At 48.9% G+C, this 25,265-nt stretch overlaps 1 protein-coding gene across 3 annotated transcripts in view; it reads right to left on the bottom strand.

Moving 5' to 3' along the window:
• The window catches only part of MDN1 (midasin AAA ATPase 1), a 2,688,524-nt gene that overhangs the window by 1,383,440 nt on the left and 1,279,819 nt on the right, over positions 1-25,265 (bottom strand). For all 3 annotated transcript variants that reach the window (XM_069606482.1, XM_069606484.1, XM_069606483.1), the window contains exon 46: positions 2,099-2,307. In XM_069606482.1, coding sequence (XP_069462583.1) covers positions 2,099-2,307 — 209 coding nt within the window. The remainder of the gene's footprint in view (positions 1-2,098; positions 2,308-25,265) is intronic.

The raw sequence follows: 25,265 nt of genomic DNA, 5'->3' as shown, positions 1-25,265 counted from the left end.
CAGTGAGTCGTTTCAGGGTAATCAAACCGGCTTTGAGGATGGAGCTGCTGCTGCTGACCTCTAGAGGCCGCCCTGCCCGTGGCCCCTTCCGGAGCGTGAGAAACTTCTCTGGTCCTACCTGGCTTGAGGGAGCCGAGTAATCCTGCCATAAGGGACGTAGCGCCTGTAACCTCTTCCCCTCGAAGCAAAACTGAAGGCAGGTTTGGCCGTTTTTTGCGCAGCTAGGCCTATCGAATTTGCGGCAAGCTTGGACGCCCTGAATTCCTCCAATGAGTCATCAGCCTTTGGGCCGAAGAGATTCTCCCCATGTCCAACAGTTTACTCTGGACACTGGGGGAGAACCCCGAGAAGCGCAGATAGGCCTGCCTCGTAAGGACCATAGCAAAAGGCATTGCTCGCCCAACACAGTCCGCCACGTCCAAGCCCGCTTGCATGGACTGGTGGCCACCTGCTTCCCACCAGCCACCAGTTGCAAGAAACCATCCTGCAACTCCACTTCGGGGACGTACTGAGCTGCATGATCAACTGATTTCCACAGTCCAAACCAATATTTCGCAAAGTCAGAAAAGACATTAGTGGCCTTTAAAGCCATGCTGCCAGAGGAGAAAACATTATTTGCTAAGGTATCCACTTACGTGTCCTGCCTGTAAGCAGGTAAATTGGACGTGTAAGAAGCCGCCCTGGCGGAGACCGTGGCCGCCTGAACAATCAAACCCTCTGGTGTCGGGTGAGAGTAGAGGGTGAGGGGAGAGAAAAAGAGGTTCTCCTCTTGCCATCCCATACTTGCTAGTCAGGTTGGAATTCACTGGGGGAATGGAGCAGGGCAGTTGCCATAAGGAGGTGACTGGGTCGGCTATAGGCGAATTGAATGGCATATTTCTGAATCGGTGCAACTCTTGGGCTGGAATCAACGGGCACCACTGGAGCTACCAAGGCCTAACGTTTTAAGGGCTGGTCTGCAACCACAGCTACCTTCAAGCATGTCCAACATTTGGGACTTAAAGTTCTCCCATTCCTGACTAGAAGACGGCCCCGCCGATGACTTGGCGCATTCCGATAAGAACTCAGTCACGTCGGTGACACCTTTTCTTTTTATGCGAGGATGACAAGTGGCTTGCAGAGTGGGATCTCTTCTTCGCCTTGTGCTGGTGCCTACCCTCTTTCTTAGGTGTGGGGCCCTCCATTTTGGCCGCCGAAGACCAAATGGACGACTGTGCTTGTGACTTGGACGGCAGTCGGTCCAACGCAAGCTTGGCTGCCCAATCCCGAAGGGACTTGGGGTTCATTTTGCCGCAGGATGAGCACCCCTCAGTGTTGTGACCAGTGCCGAGGCACCACACAAATATGTTATGTGGGCCGGCAACTGACATCTTGGAGCCGCATTCGGAGCAGTGCTTGAAGCCTGAAATCCGAGGCGCGGCCATGGCAGCTTGCAATGACAGAATTTTTGTCTAGACGATTTAAGGAAATTCAAAGATTGCTAGCATCCTCACAGCGTGCCGAGCACAGATAAAAGAGGTACGGGGCATATTGACGCAGTATATATACACGACACCCAACGTCACATCCAAAGTAGACTATCAAGCACTGAGTCAGTGCTGATCAATGACTGAGTCGTGGTACACTATACCATCTGCAAAGTATTTTTCGAGCAGATGAAGCTAGTAGGGGATATCTATCTAATGAGGGATCTTCAGGAGAAAGCCAATACATTGAAAGGGGTGTAGAAGAAGATGTGGATGAGCTTGGGGTTGTCACACTGGAAATAAAGCACAAGGTGATGTGACAATCTAGGATTCCAGAGAAATCGAGGAACCGACAAGGTGAAGGTGGCTGCCAATATAAAGGAGAAACTGACAAATCTGGATGCCTTATTTTCATCTCTAGAGAAATATTTCTGGAAGGAAAGAAACTAAAAAAACAAGAAAAAAAGAAATCCCCAAATCGGAATGGTTCTTGAAGTGTCCGAATGAGATCCCTGGTGTATCCAACAATAAGGATCAGTCACTTCAAAGATGTGATAAAGTTCCAGTGTTATAAAAAAACATTGCATGATGGCACTAAAACAGGTGTCCATGAAACTGGACAGACCGCTTACCTACTACACTTTCTTTGGTTTCTGTGTGCACAGCCAGCAGTTTCTCACAAACAGGATCCCCAACCAGGCCCAAGCCATGCAGCAGCATCTTCAAATCTAATTGGTCCAACTCATTCCCATCATCATCACCAGGAATGTAAATTTCAACTCCGCGGTTTCTCATGGCTCTGGATATCTCACCATGTGCAGGATCCATTGACAGGAACAGCCTAACAAAAATAAAAGTGAAAATGAGTCATCACTCATGTTCAAAGGGGAATCTAAAAGTTATTATCCCTAAAGGCCAAGGCAATTAGATGACCTATCATGAAGATCGTGCAAAACACTGCATGGAATACAGAGCATGTTGGAGTGTAGGGAAGGAAAATGGGGACCACCACACTACTTTCTCGGTATAACTAAACGAAGGAGTACTGTTTTTACAGAACACTGATTGCACAAGGATTACATCTTAAGGCTAACCCTATCAAGCATCTTGTACAAATTAATCAAAAGGACTTGCTTGAGCCAGAAGAATTATGGGATATTAAACGTTAGCAAGATTTATGTTACGCTCCATCACTAGTGACAAGAGGATATCCTACTTAGAATCAAGGCAACACTACAGGAGATGAGCAGATATAAAGATACAGTAAATACACTTCAGCTTATCACACAATAAGGAAAGGGCCACAGAATCAATCATAGAAAATATTCTATAGAATGAAGTTAGGCAAAACAACTAACTGCACACTATTCAGGTAAGTGACATGGTAAAATAACTTTTCAAAATATTGATATAATTCATTTATCAGAGTTTGAAGAAGTTACTGTTCAGAAACATTCTTTTGTATCTTTCCCTCCATAGTTTCCTATGGAACCCCATTCTGTTTGCTCTATTTTTGATCCATTCCTGTCTATTTTGAAGGGAAGTAAGCTCATCAACTTCACTTCATTTGCCTTCATGTTAGATGGGAAAATTATCAGTCCTTCTGACTACCACTACTGGGAACCTTTTGTTTCCAATTTGACTTCTTGTATTTTTAACATTGCACACAGCACCTTACAGAGGGTATCATTTAGTATCACCCTAGCTTTTTGGAAATGGGATTTTTGGTTACTTTAATATGTGCCTAAATACAAGCTGGAGGCAGCAGTTACACTTTTGCTGTTTTTGCATTGTTGTTGGTGTGCACATTAGAGTTCACCGCATATGGCTATTAAATGTGGCCTGTGTCCTAAAATGTCTGTGGCTTGAGATTTCAGCTTGTTCTTTGGCCATACTGTAGTTTAGCCTTCCTTAAAAGGTCACTCACTTGCCGTGTGAAGGTGCGAGGGTGAAGGTGAAAGTGTGAAGGTGCGAGTTTGAGTGTGTAAATTAGTTATCCCCAATTGAACTAAGTAACTATCCTTTGGTTTTCAACACTCCTCCGTGGGAGGGAGCCCCTTTCCATATGGCCAGGGAGATGAGGCTGCTACCAGATAGTCCCCTTGGGGGTGGTATGATACAGGACGACATTCTAGGGCATAGCCTTTATGAGAAAACCAGACCCCACCCCCACACACGCCTCTTCTTCTGCCAACTCCTTTCTAGACAACAGACCTATGTACCGTTATAAAGCAGCTAACCTCAAGGTTGTGGAAAGTACCGAGACGAAGAGGAGCATCAGGAACATAGGTAATCCAAGTACCGGGACGAGGTGGGACACAGTAACATTGAAGAGCAATACCAGGAAAAAACTGCAGCAGTATAGATTTCGGGGTTGCAGGATTCCTTCTACGAAGTAAAAACCAAAGCAGCACTACCTAACAGAGAAAGCCAAGCAGGACGAGAGACCGGCAAGCACGAATGAGACAGAAAGCCAGGATGGAGCTGAGAGCAGTCCACTCGCAGAGTCAAGAGGACAACAGGACTCATTTGCCCCAACAATGTGCAGATGTTAACAGGACGGTGGCAGACTGACATGAACGCAAGAGGCAGCATCCATACTGTCGCTCCAAGGACCGAGCAGGAGAGCCACAAAGTGAAGGAACCACGACACAGATGTCCACGCAGCATACAGAGTAGAAGAGGGGACACAGGAAGAACCGGCCATGCATCTCGGGAACAAAGAAGGTAACAGGAGTACTTTGGGGAACTTAAGGGGCTGGAAGGTGCAGGAGGCAAAGACCCTGTATGCACATAACAAGCCAGACTATACCACTCATACGGGTCCTTGGCAAGTGAGGCAGCCAAGGGGACATTAAGAGGAGAGAGCATCCCGGGTTAGTGACCCAAACCAAGAGAGTACGAATCATCTTCCTCATGGCAGTACTTGACAGGGCAGTGAACCAAGTGGGCCAAGAAGAGAAACCAGGGTCGGGACTCAAACCAATAGAATGGGGAACAGTGTATGCCTCAGTCGTCGAGGACGGCTGAAGGCCACCAATTATCAGGAGATCCAGACGTGGGTACTGGACATGCCCTTCGGGGACAACCTCTTCTTGAAGGCTGTCGACAAGTCCATGCAGGCCTTTAAGACAGACAGCTCATGCCCTGGGTACGCCAACAGCACCGCTCTTCCTTTCGCTCCTCCGGAGGAAAGTTGGGCAGATCGACAAAAGGTTTTGGTGGAGGCTCCTCAACCAGTCAGCTCTCCCAGTCCACGACCCAGGAGGCCTACAGGCCACTCCAAGGCTTTCGGTGGAGGTGGCAGACATCGCACCCAAGGAGGCATGCAGGGCCCAAAGCAGTACTGAACCGGCCAGGATGTCAGGCCCCCTCCCATGCACCCCAGTGGGAGGACAGCTGGCGTGCTACGTCAGCGAGTGGAAGATCTCCACTGATCGATGGGTGTTGGACACTCTTGCCCACGAACACTCTAGAGTTCCAGCAAAAGTGTCCGCGGATACCTCCAGTGGCCCGGAAAGTGCTGCACATGCCTCAGCTCCTGCAAGAGGTACGGGCAGTGATATGAAAAGGGGCGACAGAGCTTGTTCCAAAGTGACTGCAGGGCTCGGGAGTCTACTCCAGATACTTCATGGTAAAGAAGATCGACGGCTGGAGGCCCATTCTAGACCTGCGGCGCCTCAACAAATAGCTCAAGTCCCAGAAACTCCGGATGGTCACGTTGCAGCATGGGCTCAGCCAAATGGAAGAAGAGACTTCTTGTTGTTGGATCTAGAGGATGCATCTTTCCACATCCCCATTCACAATAAGCATCGGAAATTCCTGTGCTTCATAGTGCAGGGAAAGCACCATCAATTCAAGGCCCTTCCCTTCGGACTGAAGTCGGCGCCCAGGGTGTTTACGAAGTGCCTGGCATTAGTGTGGACCCATTTGCGTCTACAGGGGATACATGTGTACCCGCACCTCGACGACTGGCTCATCGGGCCAAGTCAAGGAAACTGGCCGTCGAACACACGGAGAGGACCTTCCGGCTGCTGACGGATCTGGGGTTCTCAGCCAACTATCCAAAGTTCTGCTTGAAACTATTGCACAATGTGCTGTTCCTGGGGGCCAGACTCAAACCTGTCTCCTGCCTGGGGACTCCCTCAGAAGAGGGGATAGTGGCCCTGCTGGGCAAGGTGCAACGGCTGTTGGCACCAAAGAGCACCACAGTGTGGGCCATCAAGCTGCTCAGCATGATGGCATGCATTTACCCGATTTGGCTCTGCAGGTTGCAGATGCGACCCCCTTCAGCAGTTCCTGTACGCTCACTGGATCCAGGCGTCGGGAAGCTTCACAGACAAGATTGTTCCGTCGAGCAATAAGGTGGGGGGGGGCGTATGCTCCAACATCAGCGGGGCACAGGTTTTCAGAACCCCCATACAAGGATACAGTCACCATGGACGCTTCGTTGGAGGGCTGAGGAGCCCACACCGGACGTCCCATGCCAGAGGTCTACGGCTGGTGGAGGAGAGGGATCTCAACATCAATGTCCTGGAGCTGCGGGCAGAGATTTGGACCCTCAAGACGTTCCTTCCGTCCCTCAAGGGCAAAGTGGTGAAGATCTTCACAGACAAGACCACCACAATGTTCTACATCAGGAAGGAGGGGGGTCACCCAACCCCAGCGCTCTCCAGAGAGGTGCAGGACTTGTGGCACTGGGCCGTCGCCCATCTGATGTTCCTCATTCCGTTTCACCTGGCAGGAGTCCAGAACACCATTGCAGATTCCCTCAGCAGGTAGTTGTGCTACTGCCACGAGTGGGAACTTCTGCAGGACCTGGTGGACCTAATCTTCATCAAGTGGGGCAGGCTCCAGATCGATCTGTTTGCGACAGCGGCAAACTCGAAATGCCAGAAATATGCCAGCAGATTCCACCAACCGGGGAGCATGAGGACGCGTTCTTCCTTTGGGATGCCTTGTTTCTGTCCGCGTTCCTCGGTTGCCTACTGCTGCAAGTCAATCAATTCAAACATTGCCGAGGTAGATTTGTTTAACTGGACCTTGTCAGCCTGTCAGTGTCGCCTCCGGTACAGCTGCTGGTGGCCGCGGATCTAGTCACCAGAGAAGGAGGCGCAATCATGCATCTCGACATAGGATCCCTCAACCTGAGTACTTGGCTGCTGAAGCCTTAGAGCTTGGAGGATAATAGTGGCCAGCGGACTGCAGGGAGGTCCTTGCAAAGGCCAGAGCGTCGTCGACAAGTGCTAAGGTCATAAGTGAAAGTGTTGCTCTACATGGTGTTGGTCGCAGAAGATCACCCCTCTGAGGGTCACAGCCCCACAGATCCTTCCATACTGGTTGTCCTTGGTCAAGGCGGGACTGGCGCATGCCTCTATTAAGGTACATCTGGCAGCCATCTCCCGCTATACCAGGTTTCCAGGAAGATCTCTTTGGTCCCACCGTCTCATCCACGAGTTCCTCAAAGGACTGTTTCGATCTTTTCCGCCGGTGAAGGATCCTGCCCTGGGAAATCAACATGGTGCTGACGAGGCTCATGGGAGTCTCTTTTGAGCCTATGCATCAGGCAACTCTCAAGTGCCTCTCGTGGAAGACTGCTTTCCTTGTGGCCATCACCTCTGCCAGGAGGGTAGGTGAGATCCAGGCCCTATCCTGCAAACAGCCTTATCATATGAGTTTAGGGTTGTGCTGTGGACGCACCCCTCGTTTATGCCACAGGTTCAGTTGGAATTCCACCTCAACAAATCTTTGATGTTACCATTGTTTTTTCCAAAGCCTTCATCACCAGCTGAAAGGCGCTAGCAGTCGGTGGAGGTTGCTCGTGCTCGGAAGATCTACGTGGCACACACAGAGTTTTCGGAAGACATCTCAACTGTTCGTGAACTTTGGTCCTGTGAACCATGGGAAGGCTTTTCCAAGGCTTCCATCTCCAGGTGGCTCCCTGGCTGCATCATGCAGTCATCGGTTGGCAAACCGACCGCTGCCTGGCCGTCCAAGAGCCCACTCCGCCACAGCAATCACTGCAAAGTCAGCGTTCCTGTCTGGTGGGCTCCTGCTGGACATCTGCAGAGCTGCTACGTGGAGATCCACACTAAACCTAGCACTTGCCACTTGTTGGCTACACAACCACTGTTTAATTCCTTTGCTCAGCACTTTCCACTTCTCCCCCTCAACCCAATGCACTTTCCCCCTTCCCTGCACTTGCACGTTCTCAATGTCACTGGGCCTAGTAAGATTGTTGTTGTATTCTCCCTATCCCCCTCCCTTGTCCTGTCATGCTCTGAAACACTGGTGTACGGGCGCGATACAAATAAAATATCAAGGGTCCTCTCTCGTGACTGCTGCAGAGGCATCCCCTTCAGAGTTCTTCCTTTTGTCACCAGACCGATGAATCGGAAGAGCGGGTCCGTAGCTGCTGTCGAGAGGAGAATCCAGCTACGAGCATTTCTTCGAACCTAAGGTACTGTGGGGTGAAAGGTATTGCTTACCTAGAACCAAGAAGTCGCTCCAAAGTGTTGGAGTGCGTGAAGAGATGTCCACTCCAACCTCAGACACATGCTGTTGGCTTGTGTCCCCTTTAGTAAATCGTTTTGCAGGGTCTCTATTGTTGTGTTAATTTTTCAAGTAACTTTTACTAGACACTAAACGTATCCTAAGGAACCAGACCCCACCCTTGTTTTGCATAAATTAACTTTGGGTTTCACCCTAAGTTAAAAGGGTGATCCAGACGTGGACCCCTTGCTCACTTTTCTTTGAGAGACACAGCCTCACCTCACCTGACTGATGATGCCCAACAGGGCTGAAACACGTGTATGGGGTTGCTGTTGGTACTCTTGTTCAGACGAGAATTGCCTAGTATTTCGGTGCTGGACTGCCCCTGGGCAGGACAAAGACTGATATGCGGGGAAGTTTCTTCTCTGTGAAAGGGACAGGGAGCCGAATACTTGGTAGTCTCTCTCCTAGGGGTTATTCACCCAAGAACAGGCCATTGGGCTGTGTTCGTACTGGTAGAGCGATTCCCAGACCCCCCCTTGGTTTGTATCCTAAGGAACTTTTGCTGTTCTGCTGCTTCTTTAGACTTTGAATCCACACCGAACTGACTTTTTTATATATAATTAGGGATTGGACCTTAAAAGCGGTTGTTTCCCTATAAAGTGTCTCTAGAAAGTTAAGCTCGGCTACTGCATGACTAATTGCTGGGCAGAATTATATGCAGTACCCTTTGGGAACACCACACACAATTAAGACTACAAGTGCCAGTACAAATTCACCTTTGGTACAAGCCTGTACTACACAGTTAAAGTGGTAGCGATGGCTGAGCAGCCAGACTTATCTCAAGAGTAAGTGATCACTATCAAATAGTTACACAAAAGACAGCAATTACTATGATTCAAACAAACACCGACTCAAGGTTTTCAAGTAAAAGAATATAAATTTATTTTACTATTCAGTTGTATAACATTTCACTATTATAAAAGCAGTTTAAAAAAAATCACACTCTTAATACACCACACCACTCCCAATAAGTTCCAGAAAAGTTAAGCTCACAAAATGAAGTGGGAGCAAAATGGCACTCCAGCAATTTAAAAGGGAGGGAAAGACAAAGTTAATAAAAATGGAACCATACCAACACGTAAGTACTCAGGGCAATTGAGCAAGAGGAACTACAAAGATAGAATCAGGTAAAAAAGGCTTAGGGCCAAAGTCATTAGGTCAAAGACTTTTGCTCAAGATCACACGGTTCAGGGTAGTTCGCGGTAAAATTTGTGCCACGGGTTCCGGACGAGGTTGGTTGGCAGAAAAGTTAGTTCAAAGAGAAGAGAAGAACAAGACCTCAGATTGAAGAAAGATTTCAAACACTTTCACCGTGGTTGAACTAAACGAGCAACTGGGTTTGCACAGTACCTTAAAACAGAGAAGAAGCTGGACGTTCCTGGCAGTTCCTGAAGGATCACGGTTCCTGAAGCGACTGTCGGATTGACAAGAAGGAGGAAGACTGGAGTGTCCTGCACTACCCAGGGAAGAAACCAGCAGCAGAGCAAAGCAACAAATAAAAGGCACGCTCCTTAAAACCCAAGCAGGGTCCGACCTTCCTGCCTATCCGGCCCACTGTAGCTCTATACAGTGAATTCGTCCAGAGGAGGGGTCCTGGCTTGAAGTTTGGGCAAACTGGTTGGTCCCACCAGCTCAAGGGAAGAAGACTCCTGGAGGATCTTCTCTGTCGTTGGGTTCTGAAGATTCGGACCTGCAGCAGGGCTTCACCGGGCGGTTCAGTAATTGCAGGGGTCCTATTCTGTCAGCTCTTCGTTGTTTCTTTCGTTCCATGGCGACTCTCCTTTCCAGTCCCAGAGACCTGCTTTTATGCAGTTTTCCCCCCATTCATACAGCCTGGCTGTCAATCACACAGCAGGGTGGCTGTCCTGGCAAGGACAGTCACACAGCCAATCAAAGAGGAGTACGACTTGGGTTACCAAGGGAACCCATGGCAGGGGTCCTAAGATCCCTCCCTCACATCCTGCCTACCCAGACTTTCAGGCGCCTTAAAGGCATGGTCTAGTAAACATTTTTATTGTCCCTACAGGTCGGCCATGTTTTTTTGAAGCCTAATTGGCTCGATTTTAGAAAACTTTCCTATGGACTTTACCCGGGTTTTCGTCCATTAAACGCACGCGAAAACAAGCACCAGGGAGCCGCCATTTTCTGATAATCCTATCTTTTCCCCCATCGCCCTGGCTGACCTGCTTTTGCGGCACTAAATCAATTCCCCCGCCCCTGAGCCTGTCATCAGCAGACTCGAACCTCCTATTTCCCAACGCCAAAGCACGTCTCGTGTCAACATTCGCTGCGCTTCAGCTAATGACGTGTCGCCATGGAAATGGCAGGACGCCTCTTTCCTCAATAAGTATAAACAGACCGTTTCACAACACACAGCAGCAGATTTTCGATTCCATTCCTCTCTGTGTTACATTTTATTCTGTGAATCGTTTCAGTGCTCTGGTCAGCTACCTTCGCCGCTTGTAGCCCGTGTGAACAGATACCAGTACGACCGCTATAAATTATTTTAGTTTGTTTAACACACAATGGCTACAATAATGCCCTACATGTATGAGCCCGAGTATACCGAGGAGGAACTACTGGAAAGGGAAGCATGCGAAAACGATGGGGAGTCGGACGGCAGTTGGCAGGACGAATCAACAGATGAAGAGCCTGGGCCTAGTCGAATGGACAGCGTCTCTACCTGGTGCACATGCAATCGGTGCAAGCTAATGCCAACTGAGGACGAGAACTGCTGCTGCCGAGAAAACTCGGGATGCCTGGCCTACATTTCGGAAGGCGAGCCACGACCGCAATGCATCACCGAGCTGCCAGACTTCAGGGCAGCCTGCCTCACACGGGCCGTGTTGAGAATAATGATGGTGCTTATGCACGAACTTCGCGCAACTGTTCGTCCTCGTAATCCAAGTAACGAGTAAGTATACTCTGCTTGTCATGCCACTCCTATTTCATGTTCTTCTACTATATCCAAAATTACATCTACATATCATTGTAACGCATGTAAGTCGTTCAATAGTGTGCATTGTCTAGATAGCATTTGTCCGTGCAGAATGCCATTAGTTACAAGAATTGTCATTGACAACAAACGTTTATTAAACTTATCTTGGTCATTTAAAAACAGTTTGTTTCATTCCTTTTCACAGGTGGTAAAGGCTGGTGGCCTATCGTTCCTTTACATGGTGGCTCCCTGGGAGGCTTGGGCACCGCGTTAGAAGAGTGATACCCGCCTGTGCCGTTCGTGCCATTAGAGAAACGTTCCCGAATGACAGCGGTAGGTGCAGGGGATTTTCTCTCGCTGTGCTGCAACCTGAACTGTACAACGTTTAAAGTCTTGTATTTTTGTGTCATCAAAATAAGATACAAAATAAAACCACATATATTTTAACAACGGTTGTTTCGATTTTTTAAATGAATCAAATGTGTCTCCATTCAAGGATGGACCTCTGACATCTGTGCTCCGAATGGGTGAAGGTCTGGTCGCTGTGAAGCAGGGTGGTCACTATCTATCCAAGCTAACATAGCATATTCTCGATAATGCATGCACTAAATAACACTTGTTCAAAGTCTTTCAGTGGGTTATGTCTCTATAAAAGTCACACATATGTCTATACTAACAATTACCATTAGATTATACAGGCCTTGGGTCTTGACCACTATAATACACCGGTTGAAGTGTGGGTGTGTGGTCACAAGAATCTCCGGTATGTGGCATTTGTTATTGATAAGCAACAATATATTATCATTGATTTAAAGACTATATACTATATATTGATATAAAGGCGGTTCGCGGCGGTGGATGCGCGCTGGCATGGGGGGCTGTCAGGGGCGCGAAAGGCCAAGGTGCCAAACTACATGTACACTTCAAAAGGTATCTCACGCCAAGGGGCCATCGGTCACATGGCCTCCTCAGACCCCGTGTCTCCAGCCAGGCCGCCTCCTCTTGAAGCAGGCCGCCCCCCTGCAATCCACATAAGTGTGTCTCCATTCAGCAGTTGTCATGATGCCTACCTCCAAGGTGCCAGACAAGACCCAGCTACCCCAGAGGCAGACATCATGTCTTCAAGGGAAGTCACAACAGCCTCAAGTAGGGGCTCTTTGGACTCAGTCCTGGCGCCTTTGGCGCCAGGCTCATATCGGGCCACAGTCCTGGCGCCATAGGCGCCAGGCTCATAAAAGGGGACTTTGTGTTAAAGGTGCTTAGTGTTAACTTACCTGATGCAGACCATGCTGCAACATCCAGGCCTTCTGAGGCCTGAATGGGACTACTTTATCTTTGGAACTACTTAACCACAGGGGTGTGGTCCGGGGAGGAATACATACCTGAGAGGAAGGATACATACCTGGAACTACTTTGAAGGCTATTTAAGCCACGCCCAAGCAGCAACTCACGCTTCGTGTTGTCCTGCATCTAGCAGCTGGACGCTCACCGTGTTTGCTCCTGCATTCTGTCTTCTGCCACTCCTGCCAGCATCCTGGAACACCTGCAAAGAGAGAAGAGAAGAGAAAAGGGTAAAGAAGAGTCCTTACCTGCTAAATCCGCATTCCGGAGACATCTCGCCGACGGTCCTGAAAAGGAAGACATCCATTTAAAAGCAGATCGCATCGATCGCTGCAGCGCCGCATCTCACTCACCTGTACAAGGTACCACCACGTTCTACAGCGACATCTGGACTCGCAGCCACATCACCGCGCCTAGAGAGAAAAAGACAAGAATAAAGGTGAGAGGGGAAAGAAAACAAGGAAACCTTAATTTCCATTACAAAGCTTACCTGTTGGTTATTCCAACTTCATTTCGGGTCGGTGCCGCATCCTGGCATTTCCGGACCCCGGCCCCTAAGGGCAAAAAGAGACATCAGCGTTAGTGGGCGCATGAAAAGACGTTACCCAACGCCCATTAAAGACTTACATGATTTCTTTTGGATTGATCTTTTTTTCGGGTTGGTGCTGCATCCAGGCATTTCCGGACCCCGGCCCCTATGGGGAAAAAAGACATCAGTGTTAGTGAGCGCATTGATACAAGGACACAGAACTCATCAAGCTCACCAGAGTCTCATTCTTCAGTTCCACAGCTCTTCTCGGAATAGTTTCCGCACCTGAAAAAGAGACAACGAACAATTATTGCGGAATCATACTCATTAACAGAATCCTTACGGTAGTATACCGCGAAAACAAAACTTGAACCCTCTACAATCAAAATCCCAGTGAAGTAACTGGATACAACGCGCCCCTGCATGAGAAGCAGGATGGAGAGCTCAACCTTTCAAACCCTAAGGTGAGACTTCACGTGGGGGTCGCAGGAGGGTTTTGTAGAGGGGTGAGAAGGGAGTGGGAGGCTTATACTTTCTCCCGCAGATTGTTAATACTCCCTTTTCACATACAGAAAGATATTCCAGCGAGCCAGACAAGCCAGATTCGAAGGTCCGGTCCAGTCCGTCTTCCGGGTCCTGCGCTTCACCATAGAAGAAGCAACAACACCCCAACCAGACCTGCGCCTCCGTGGGAGTCAGGTGAGCGTAACAGCAGTCTTCCTGTGCCTTATCTGCACGCCCCAGGCCCATCCATCCCACCCTCCTGTATCAAAGGTCGTTCGCGCCGGTGGATGCGCGCTGGCATGGGGGGCTGTCAGGGCCGCGAACGGCCAAGATGCCAAACTACATGTACACTTCAAAAGGTATCCCACGCCAAGGGGCCATCGGTCACATGGCCTCCTCAGACCCTGTGTCTCCAGCCAGGCCTCCCCTTGAAGCAGGCCGCCCCCCTGCAATCCACATAAGTGTGTCTACATTCAGCAGTCTTCCTGTGCCTTATCTGCACGCCCCAGGCCCATCCATCCCACCCACCCACCTGTATCAAAGGCGGTTCGCGCCGGTGGATGCGCGCTGGCATGGGGGGCTGTCAGGGGCGCGAAAGGCCAAGGTGCCAAACTACATGTACACTTCTAAAAGGTATCCCACGCCAAGGGGCCATCGGTCACATGGCCTCCTCAGACCCTGTGTCTCCAGCCAGGCCTCCCCTTGAAGCAGGCCGCCCCCCTAAAACCACGACATACAGACGTCATTCATTCACAAACACACCCCTGTTTCTAATACTTTATAAACCACTTGATATGTCTCATGAGAACATCTTTGTGCTTTGCAAGTCAACTCCTGAACGTGTTACCTGGCAACCACTAAGATCGACGCTAATCTGCTAGTCGTCGTGCTATCCGTGAACTTCTGTGACTGCTTAGCGCAAACCCATCAGTGTGCTACCTGTGGCCACCCACCTGTTCTCCTGCAACATACTGCTCTGCTTGCTGAATCCAACTGTTTGTTGGTCAAGGTAAGGCCATGTATCCTAGTCATATTTCGCAGATTTTTAAATTTCTATCTATTTGCGAGTTGAGTACACAATAGTGCTAGGTTCATTGGTCTCATTGCTATTGACTCGAGTTTCCATTGCTATGCTATCAATAGATCTATTTATTTTCATCTGTGTCTATTGTCATAGAATTGCACCCTTCGGGGGTCCAGTCTATAATGTAAGCATGTTTCCTTCTCGTGCAATACAGAACATCCAAGGGATGAGTCACATGTTCAGTTTTTAGTCACATCATTTATACATTTCTGCAACTTATGCAACTACTAAGCTGCACATAATGAACTGGTATAGTTCCTGCGACCAAAACAAACCTTGCATTGATCATTGTATGATTCATTTACTTTTGTATCAAATCTTTATTCTTGAAGATTGTATAATAATGTTGATATTTACTTTTCAGATTTATCAACAATGCCTGCCTGTTCGATTAGCGGTTGCCCTTCGAAGACCCATGCTAAATCTGAAGGCACTACAATGCATGTATTCCCGAAAACTGTTGATCGAATAAGAGAATGGGTCAGACATTGCGGATATCTACTGGATGAGCTGGAAAGTAGAGTCCAACAAGTCTTACAGGACCAGAGATACCGATCGATACCGCATCTGCAGCCGGCACTTTTCCTTGGACATGTACACAACATCTTGGGTAACAAAGAAGAATAAACAGCGTACGACACGGAAATTGCTCGAAAACGCTATTCCCACTCTATTCGTCCACATTCCGCCACCGGTGAGTCAAGTGTCCGGATTTAGCTTTAGGCCTTGCGCTAGTGTGTAGGTATCCGAACGAATTAATTGATATTGTAGGTTTTCTATCGCTTGTAATAATTTCGATATTGATATGAGTATAGTTTTTTGAATAATGACATTTACCAATATATTCTTTTTCGATTTCATAACCCACAAACGCAATTTATATATATGGGAACAGGGAACTGTGCTGTATTGAGCATTTTACAAGTATTCTGTCGCCTCACATGGCTATTTTTAATATTGGTATTTCATTATCAATCATTAATTTACCTTTACAACTTGACTATCCCTTGAATCTGAAGCAAGAACATTCTACATCCTTGACGTGGTCGCAGTTATCAACCACTTCTAGCGCGTATCAGGTAATCTTACTAGGCTAATCCGCTACAGACTTGTTCTATGCATGTCAAGTAATATTTTTATTTTATTGTGTAATCATTTTACCGAATGTTTGGTTAGTGCTTTCCAATTGATATACACCTTAGTTATCGTCCACTGGTGTTTGTTTTCAGTTATAATTAGTGGTATCCATACTAATGCAAGTACGGTCTTTCAGGGAGATGCTGAAGCGTCCGCCACATCTACAACATTTCTAGATGTTCTTCAACAGCAGGAGGTATGGATACTGACACCTCCATCGAGCGTCATCATCAAATCTGGAATTCTTGTCGTCTGATTGTTCTACACAATGTTTCATTCGTGGTTAGCCGTTGATATGTACCTGTGCTGTCGACCCCAGGTGTGTGTTATGTTTTCACTATTGTAATCCTCACTAATGCAAGTACTATGTTTCAGGCAGTTGATGGAGCGTCAACCCCTGCACATGATGCAGAGCCTGACATTCAAGTAAATCCAGGGGAAGTGTAAGCGGGACCATGCGTATACGAATCGGCGCAACAGCTTTCGCAAGTGCGCACTACATTTGCAACAACCATAGATATTCTTCAGCAGCACGAGGTATGGATAATGACAGCTCCATCATGCGTGATCATATAACGTGATTCCATTTGCTATACTTTCTTCCCTATTAACGCAAGTGCTGTGTTTCAGGGAGACGACGAAGCTTCCACTACAATCACAGCATCCAATTTAGATGATGCAGATGTAAATAAATCGGAGAAATAAGTCGATGAAATTTGATCATATTTAGATTTTCCTTGATTCTTTTGGACAATGCATCATTTGTGGTTATCTCTTTATATGTACCTGTGCGTTCGACCCCAAGTGTGTTTTATGTTTCCAATATTGAAAACCATACTAATCCAAGTACTGTGTTTCAGGGAGACGACGGAGCTTCCACCACAATCACAACATCTCATTTAGATGATGCAGATGTAAAGTAATCGTTGAAATACGTTGAAATGTGATCATATTTGGATTTTCCTTGATTCTTTTGGACAATGCATCATTTGTGGTTATCTCTTTATATGTACCTGTGCCGTCGACCCAAAGTGTGTTTTGTGTTTCCAATATTGAAAAGCATACTAATGCAAGTACTGTGTTTCAGGGAGATGCAGATGCCTCCTCTCCAATACAACCATTCATGGCAGTCCATGCAGAGCCAGCGGTATGGATACTGACAGTTCCATCGAAATAGATCATCACTGGTCGAATACTTGTCGTTTGATTGTTGCACACAATGTTTAAATCGTGTTTGGCTATTGAGATGTACCTGTGTGTTCGTCCTCACGTGTGTTTTATGCTAATAATATTTTGAAATGAAAGTACTATGTTTCAGGGAGACGATGGAGCCTCATTCCGTGCTGTCTATGCGGATAGAGAAAATATAGTCGTTGCAGCGCAAGAGGAAGGGAGGACATGCGGAAACTAAATCGGAGCTACAGCGTGCAGATGTTGAAGGTCGAGTCAAAAAAGTTGCAAAGAAAAAAAACAAAAAAAAAAGGTTACAAACAGTTCATAACTTTAAAAAAATGTTTGTGCTGGGGACTATTTTATGTTTTTTTCCAGTCAATTCTACTACACTCAATCTCGTGTTTAAACTGAACATCCCTTTTCCAATCTCTCCTCCAGTTACCCGTGGGTGTCAGAACTATACACACACAGACAGTGAAGCGAATGAGAGATGTGGCTTGCCAGACCGTGTACACTATGGAGGAACTATTAATTGAGGCGAGGCGAGGCGTGTTCAGGCTCGAGATGCTCATGTCCAATGGCCAGAACATGAATTAACTGTGTTTGTAGACTACAGCAAAGTTGCATTGGACCATAGCTACTGTGCGACCGCACCACCACAAGAAAATGTTATTGAATGTATTGAAGATAGCTCTGAAGTAGTTGCAGATCAATTTACACAATCTACACTCGCCAAAAATTTGCCACCAAAAAACCTGTCGACATTGTTGTGTTCTCCCATCAATGTTGAAGTAATAGATGGGGGGCGTGGCTAGGAAGCCATGTGAAAAGACGTGTCTGTACGGGGGCTCCCGCAGATCCGTATATTATCCGACTGGAAACCCTGCAAGGACCGATGCAATTCGGTTGAGACAGAGATGACTGCGTACATGAAGCTCGGGGGCACGTGTGGATACATTTTTACACGGGCCCGCACCGTGAAAGCGTAACTAGAAGCCAAGAGAAGATTTGGAGGCGAGAGCGCGGCACATGAGAAAATGGCCGCCGCCGCTTAACAAAGGAACAAAGGAGTGGCTGACCTGGGCGCCTGGTGATCGCAGTGGAGTACGGTGGCAGTGGTTGGGCATGGCTTGGGCGCGGCGGGATCATTAAGGACTCAATAAAGATTCCCGGCGGTCAACCCTGTGCTGGCGAGGTCGACGGCGCAGACCTGGAAAGGAAGCCGAGCCTGGCCAAGGTACTTTGCAACAGGACGTGTGAGCAGCAAGGGAGCGTGCGGTGGGACATGAAGCGGGGCCCCTGACCCCTAGTGGCATGAGCGCTGGCCCTGAGTAGGCACACAGCAGAAGACACGCGAGGGGAAGGCTAGGCCTCAGTGGTTACGGGAGCCTGCGATATGGTGTCGGAGCGCGGAGCTACGAGAGGGCGGAGGGACTAAAGTGCGGATTGGGGCCCCAGTGGCGGTTGAAAACACACGTGCGCCCCTGGGGCGTTTAAATGAGCGAAGCGCTACCCGGCCCACCTTGGGGCAGCGAAGGACAGGCAGTAGACATGATGGCCGGAGAACAGAGGAACGTGACGGACATGTGGGGATAGCGATGGGACACCCGAAGAGCGCACTGTGAGTCCCTGGCCCAGACCCGAGCGTAACCATGTCGAATAAGCTCTTGAGAGCAAAGAATAAACAGCCCACGCTCGACCAATACGCTAAAACGGCGCCCGGCCCGGACGGAGCCAGGAGCAGAGATAAAGCTCAGGCCAAGGAGATGGCCGCGGGGCGTGCGAACCAGGAAGTCCTCGCTGCGATCGCGGATCTGAAAGCGACTTGGGAGACCAAGCTCCAGCTTGCTGTGGCTGAACTGAAGACCGCAATGGAACTCCAGGTTGGGGCGGTGCAGGAGGACGTGAACCTCCTCAGGCAAGACGTGCGAGCCCTGGCGGAGCGCACTGAGACCTTGGAAAAAGAAATGGGCCCTGCCGCGGCGGACTGCGCCGCGCATAAGCGTGAACTCCATGCTCTGGTGCAACGTGTGGGCAACTTGGAAAGTAGGGCGCAGGAGGCGGAAGGACGCGCCCGGAGGAACAACATCCGTATCGTGGGCCTGCCGGAGGGAGCGGAGGGCCACAGTCTCACGGAGTTTATTGAAAACATGCTAATGCAGGAGATCACAGGGGGCACCCTGTCGCAGGGTTTTGCGGTGGAGAGCGCGCACAGGGCCTTAACTAGGAAGCCACTGCCGGGAAACCCGCCCAGACCGGTGATCGCCAAGATCCTCAATTACCGGGACCGGATCCTTGAACACTTCCATAAGGGAGGCACAATGCAACGAGGAGCGGCGAACATAACTGCCTATCCCGACTATACCCTGCAGGTACAGCGCAGTCACATGAACTTCGGATCGGTGAAGAGGAGATTGCGGGAAGCTGGGTATAAATACATGTTGCTCTACCCGGCCAAACTGAAGGTTTTCTTTAAGAGCAAGATGCTGTTTTTTGATACTCCAGAGGAGGCCATGGAGTGGCTGGACACGCAGAACTGCCCTCAGGAGCCAGATGTTCAGACGGCTGATGAAACGCGGCGAGATAAGTAATGTTGTGGGCCTGCGGACATTGGGACTTGAATATAGTCATTGTATTCACTGGAGAACGTGTACGCGTCAGTGGTGAGGGAACATGGTCCGTGAGCACGGATATGGACGCGAGAGGGAGGAGCCTCCAGGGGCCGTTCTTTATACCCCATTTTGAGTTTAGTTTAGTCACTGTTAGTGGGGTGACACCCTGTCGGGTTCTCTACTCGGATCTCCCAGAGAGAACCAAACACGGGGGTGCCTGAGATCCAGGGATGGAGCTGGGCAGTTGGTTGGGTTAGGGATTTGGGGTGTGTTAGTTTTTATATGAGCCTGGGTGAGAAACTTGAATCGGGTATCTGTGTGGGAGGGGGGAGGCGGATTGCCCTGGAAGGGGTGAAGAAGCTATTGATAGACCATGGGGGACCTTAGGATATTAACGTGGAACGTTAGAGGGCTTAACAGTTATCTGAAGCGAAATAAGGTCATGTTGTATCTGAAGAGACAAAAGATAGATGTAGCCCTGTTACAGGAGGCGCATCTAACGCGAGAGAAAATGGAGCTGGTAGGGAAGAAGTGGAAGGGGACAGTAGTGGGATCACCGTATTCCGCCTATGCTAGAGGAGTTCTGGTTTGGGTGGCACCACACGTCCCATTTAAGCTAATTGGGGAGGTCGTGGAGGCAGATGGGAGGTTGGCCATAGTGAGGGGGCTGGTAGAGAACAAAGTAGTGTGCATTGTAAACACATCTGCTCCCAACCAGGACACGGCGACATACTTTAGGACGCTGTGCACCAGGCTCAGTGTCGGGATGGGGAGTACGGTGATTTGGGGCGGAGACTTCAATTGTGATTTGAACCCCAGGGAGGATAGGTCGGACGATAAGATGGTCAAGCCCAGCCCGGCGGCCAAAGTATTGCATACGCTGCTGGCGGATTTTGGCCTGGCAGATGTGTGGAGAGCGAGTCACCCTGGCGTGAGGCAATACTCGCATTATTCAGCTCCGCATCAACTGCACACGAGGCTTGATTACTTTTTCGCCACTCCGGACGTAGTCGCGGAGTGTGACCACATAGACTACAGGGCGAGAGTCCTCTCAGACCACTCGCCCTTAGTCTTGCGATGGCTGCTTTACCCCCCACGAGCGCGTATACCAACATGGCGCCTCAGGGCGGTGGCGCTCAAGGACCCAGTTTTCAGAGAGGATATAAGGTAGGCGATAACTGCGTACTTTGAGGTGAATACAGGGAGCATTAAGTCGGCTGGTACTTTATGGGAGGCCTTTAAGGTCGTAATGCGGGGGATCGCCATTGCGAAGTCAAGGGATTGATTGGTGGAGTCCTAGCTGATTTGCATAGGGCTGAGACTGAGTTGGAAAGAGAGCTGGAAGGAGGCGGGATTGATACGGAGGAGGTCTCTAAATTGCAACAGAAGTGTGCGGAACACTGGGACAGGCTCTGTAATCTACACTATAGAAAGTATATTGAGAGACTACATGCGGGGGGGGACAAAACGGGCAGACTTCTAGCTTGGCTGTACAAAAGCGAGACCCCGAGATCCCCGATCCGATCGATAATCAATGAAAAGGGCGAGGAGGTGGACACCCAAGAAGGCGTAAACAGGGCATTCGCGGAATACTATAAGGTATTATATGACGACTGTGAGGGGAGCAGCCGGGAGGAGATAGAGGAGGTGCTGGAAGACATAGGCCTGCCCAGGGTCAGTGACGAAGAGAGATTGGAGTTGGATGCTCCGATCACTCTGGAAGAGTTGAATGAGATTGTGAGGCAGCTACCCACTAGCAAGGCCCCAGGGGTGGATGGGTTCCCCAGTGAATTTTATAAGGTGTATGGAGAGGAGGTGCTCCCGCCCATGCTGGAAATGCTCAACGAAGCGTTTGAGGTGGGACGGCTACCGGAATCACTCAGGGAGGCGATTATAATACCGCTCCCCAAACCCAACAAATCGGGGCGCGATTGTGGCTCCTACAGGCCCCTGTCAATGCTGAATCAAGACAGTAAGATCCTGACAGCAGTCCTGGCCACCAGAATGCGGAGTGATTGGCAAGTTGATCCACCCTGACCAGACGGGCTATGTCCCGAACAGGAACATCACTCACAACCACAGACGCCTCCACAGGGTGGTCGAATGGGGATGTAGTAACAACGGTGAAATGGCGATAGTGGCACTGGACGCGGTTAAAGCGTTCGACTCTGTTAGGTGGCCGTGGTTGCTGGCGGCTCTGAGATGGTATGGAATGGGACCAGGCTACATTAGGTGGGCCGAGATGTTATATAGTGCACCTCTGGCCAGGGTCCGCACGGGTGCAGTGGTATTAGACAGGTGGCAGTTGGGCAGAGGCACTAGGCAGGGGTGTCCCTGGTCCCCAATGTTATACATATTGGCCCTCGAACCCTTAGCAATTTACCTCCGGCAGCAATATGACCCGGTCGGCACTGAGGTAGGAGGAGAGTGTCACCTCATATCCCTGTATGCAGATGATATGCTGCTATATCTGAGATACCCAGAAGAAAATTTGCAGTATGTCTTGGAGGTGATGGGGAGGTACGCCTGGCTGTCCGGTATAGCAGTAAACCCCCAGAAATCCACTCTATTTCCGCTGGGTGGCTATGTGGGGACTCCTGTGGAGAGGTTGCCAGTGTTGCAGATCCCGTGGGCGACAAGCTCTTTCCGGTACCTGGGAATAGACGTGTATCACACGACTGAGGACGAACATAAGCACAACACCGAATTAGCCATGGGGAAGATCGAGAAATGCATGAGGTTCTGGGAAAGATTGCCACTACCAATGATGGGCCGGGGAGCTATGCTTAAGATGGTGGTACTGCCCAGGCTTTTGCATTATTTGAACAACATCCTTTACATGATACCTATGAAGTTTTTTGTGCGGCTACATAGTGTATGCAGGGAATTCCTGTGGCACGGCACACGTAACAGAGTCGTATTATGGAAGCTGCAGAACTTCTACAAGAAAGGCGGCGTTAAACTGCCGAACTTTGAGGCCTATTATGTGGCAGCGCAACTGCAATATGTGTCCAGGTGGCTCTCAGATGACGAGACCCCTGAACACAGGCTGCTTGGAAGGGACTGTTCCCCTTTTTATTTGCAGGAGGTGATCTGGGTGACCAACGCATGCATGAGAGAACGTCCCAGAATGCTGGCCTTGGGACGGAACATGTGGCAACGAGCCTGCCGGATGATGGGTGACCCCTTGCCGTGTGTGCCGCAGTTCCCACTAGTCGCACTGGCGAAGGGAGACGGGCAGCTCAGAGCAATCATTAGGACATACTGGGAACCAGTGGGGTTGGTCACCATGGGGGACATTTGGCAGGACGGGACTATCATGGGGTTCGAAGAACTAGAGGCGGAGGCGGGACTGCACAGGGGTCAATATGTAACATATCATCGGGTAGTGCAGGAGATCCGGAGTAGGTGGCCTGAAACTACCCTGGCCGCTGAACCGGATGCTATGGCAGAGATAATATACGACACATCGGAGGGTGGACATGAGGTCTCCAGGTTGTATGAGATGTTAATGACGAAGGTGGGAAAGGATTTAGTGCCCTTAAGATTGGAATGGGAAGCAGAGATGGGGGCCCCGATGGCAGATGGGGTGTGGGAACGCGCCTTGGGGTACCACAAGAAAGTATCGAGGAATGCCAGGTTCAAGCAAATACAGCTTTATATCACGCACAGGGCATACATGACCCCCCCTGAGAATATCCAAATTTAGGGACACTGGACGCCAGGCGTGCCCCAAGTGTGACGAGGAGAATGCGGATATGATACACATGTTCTGGGCGTGCCCATTGATTGCAAGCTACTGGGGTGAAGTGGCGCAGAAGCTGGCAGGGAAGGGCATCACACTCAAAGTGGATTCGGCCTGGGCCTGCTTGCTAGGGGGATATCCCAGGGCGCGTAAACTCCGACATGTAGAGAAACTGAAAGATCTGGCTTATGTGCTTGCTAAACGCAGGATTGTCATGGGATGGAAGAAATGTCATAAGCCGCGAGTGGAGGTCTGGTGGAGGGATCTCCAAAAATGGGCGGAAGCCGAGACAGCGGTGTGGCGGGATGCCAGTATTGCAGGGGTGGAAGAGGAAATGGGTTCCCTCACGGCATGGAAATTGATGATAGCCGAGCTGTTTGGAACAGTGCCTGCTCCGGTTGAATCTGAGGGCGAGGGTGCCCCACCGCAAGAAGCGGATACTGATGGCGGAAACCATACAGGCTCATAGGGGGGAGGGATGGGGATTGCAGTGTTTCTGTTGGTTAATGTGTTTAGTTATGTTTTGTTGCATTGTTGTTTGGTTTATATAAAATAAAAATATATTTAAAAAAAAAAAATGTTGAAGTAATAGATGTCGAAATGACAGAGAATGAACCAGCCGCAGCATCCATAGACGCATCAGAACTTGATATCAGTGATATTACTTTCCAATGTGTTGAAATCTCCACAACATCACAGGCCGAAATAACGTTGACGCAGGATGACAGTCTAATGAAAGAGAGCAAATACATTGTATTCGACAGTTGTTTGATTGAAATTATAAGTATGCTGAAATGTGTGCATTCCATTAGAGGGAAAGTATGTGGGAAGCCATTGATTAATGTGACTCGTCAAATAAAAGGCAGTAACGTCAAAATAAATGCTGCCTGTAGATTAAATCATAGGTTCTCATGGTCTGCACAACCGATACTGGGGAAACTGCCAGCAGGCAACCTACTGTGTGCAGCTGCATCACTTTTTAGTGGCTCCAGTTTTAGAAAGTTAGAGGCTTTCTTTCAGTTTGTGGGACTCCATTTCATTTCTAAAGCGCTGTACTACATATACCAACGTGATTATCTGTTTCCGGCCATTAGTGATGCTTGGAAAATTGAACAATTGTCTCTAGCAAGTACATTCGAAGGCAAACGATTCAGGCTAGCCGGCGATGGACAGTGCGACAGCCCTGGATTTTCTGCCAAGTACTGCACCTACCACTTTCAGGACATGGATAGTAAGAAAATTGTGAGTTTGGTGGTTGTGCAGGTAACACAATGTACATCCTCAGTGGCCATGGAGAAACTAGGATTTATAAAATCAGTAGAATATCTACAATCAAGGGGAGTGCACATCAACCTCATAGCCACGGATAGACACGTTTCAATTGCCAAGACAATGAGAGAGCAGTTCCCACATATTAAACATCAATTTGACGTATGGAATCTTGCTAAATCAATCAATAAGAAAATCTCGGCTGCAGGGGAAAAAAAAAAGGTTTTGAAAGTATTTTGCAGTGGTCACATTCTATCACCAACCATCTTTGGTGGAGCTCAAAAACTTGTGAGGGGTCAGTGGAAATACCACTTGAAAAATGGTGGTCACTGATGCACCACTGTACCAACGTTCACCGCTGGACAGCAAATGAACATTTCCACCAATGTGAACATGGCCCTTTCTCCCCAGAGGAGGTACGGAAGAAGAAGTGGTTGATTCCATCTTCACCGACACACAAAGCCATTGAGAAGATGGTTTTCGACAAAACTCTATCAAAAGATTTGAGAGGACTGACAGAATTCTGTCACGCAGGAGATTTGGAGGTGTTCCACAATATGTGCCTAAAGTACAGGCCAAAGCGCTTGCATTTTAGCTTTCGGGGCATGAAACATTGCACTCTACTAGCGGTCTTGGCCCATAACAGCAATGTCGGACGTGAACAATCTAGGACTAGGGGTAAAGTAAGGATGCCTCGCTACACTAAGATGTTTTCAAAACGAAGTAAGCAATGGGTGATCAAACCAGTCTATGATGAAATGCAGTTCGACTTTGTGAAAGGCCTTATTGTTGCTGTGTTAGAGAAGCACAGATATGGAATTTTGGACATTTCTGTGCAGAGCAGTGATCCATTGCCACCGAACATTGCGACTGTGCCATGCCCACCCGAAGCACAGCTGATTGTGAAGTACA

Source organism: Ambystoma mexicanum, chromosome 4p, assembly GCF_040938575.1.
Source record: "Ambystoma mexicanum isolate Mex_15411 chromosome 4p, UKY_AmexF1_1, whole genome shotgun sequence".
In the NCBI taxonomy this organism is placed as follows: Eukaryota; Metazoa; Chordata; class Amphibia; order Caudata; family Ambystomatidae; genus Ambystoma; species Ambystoma mexicanum.
This window is presented reverse-complemented; position numbering and strand designations above follow the sequence as displayed.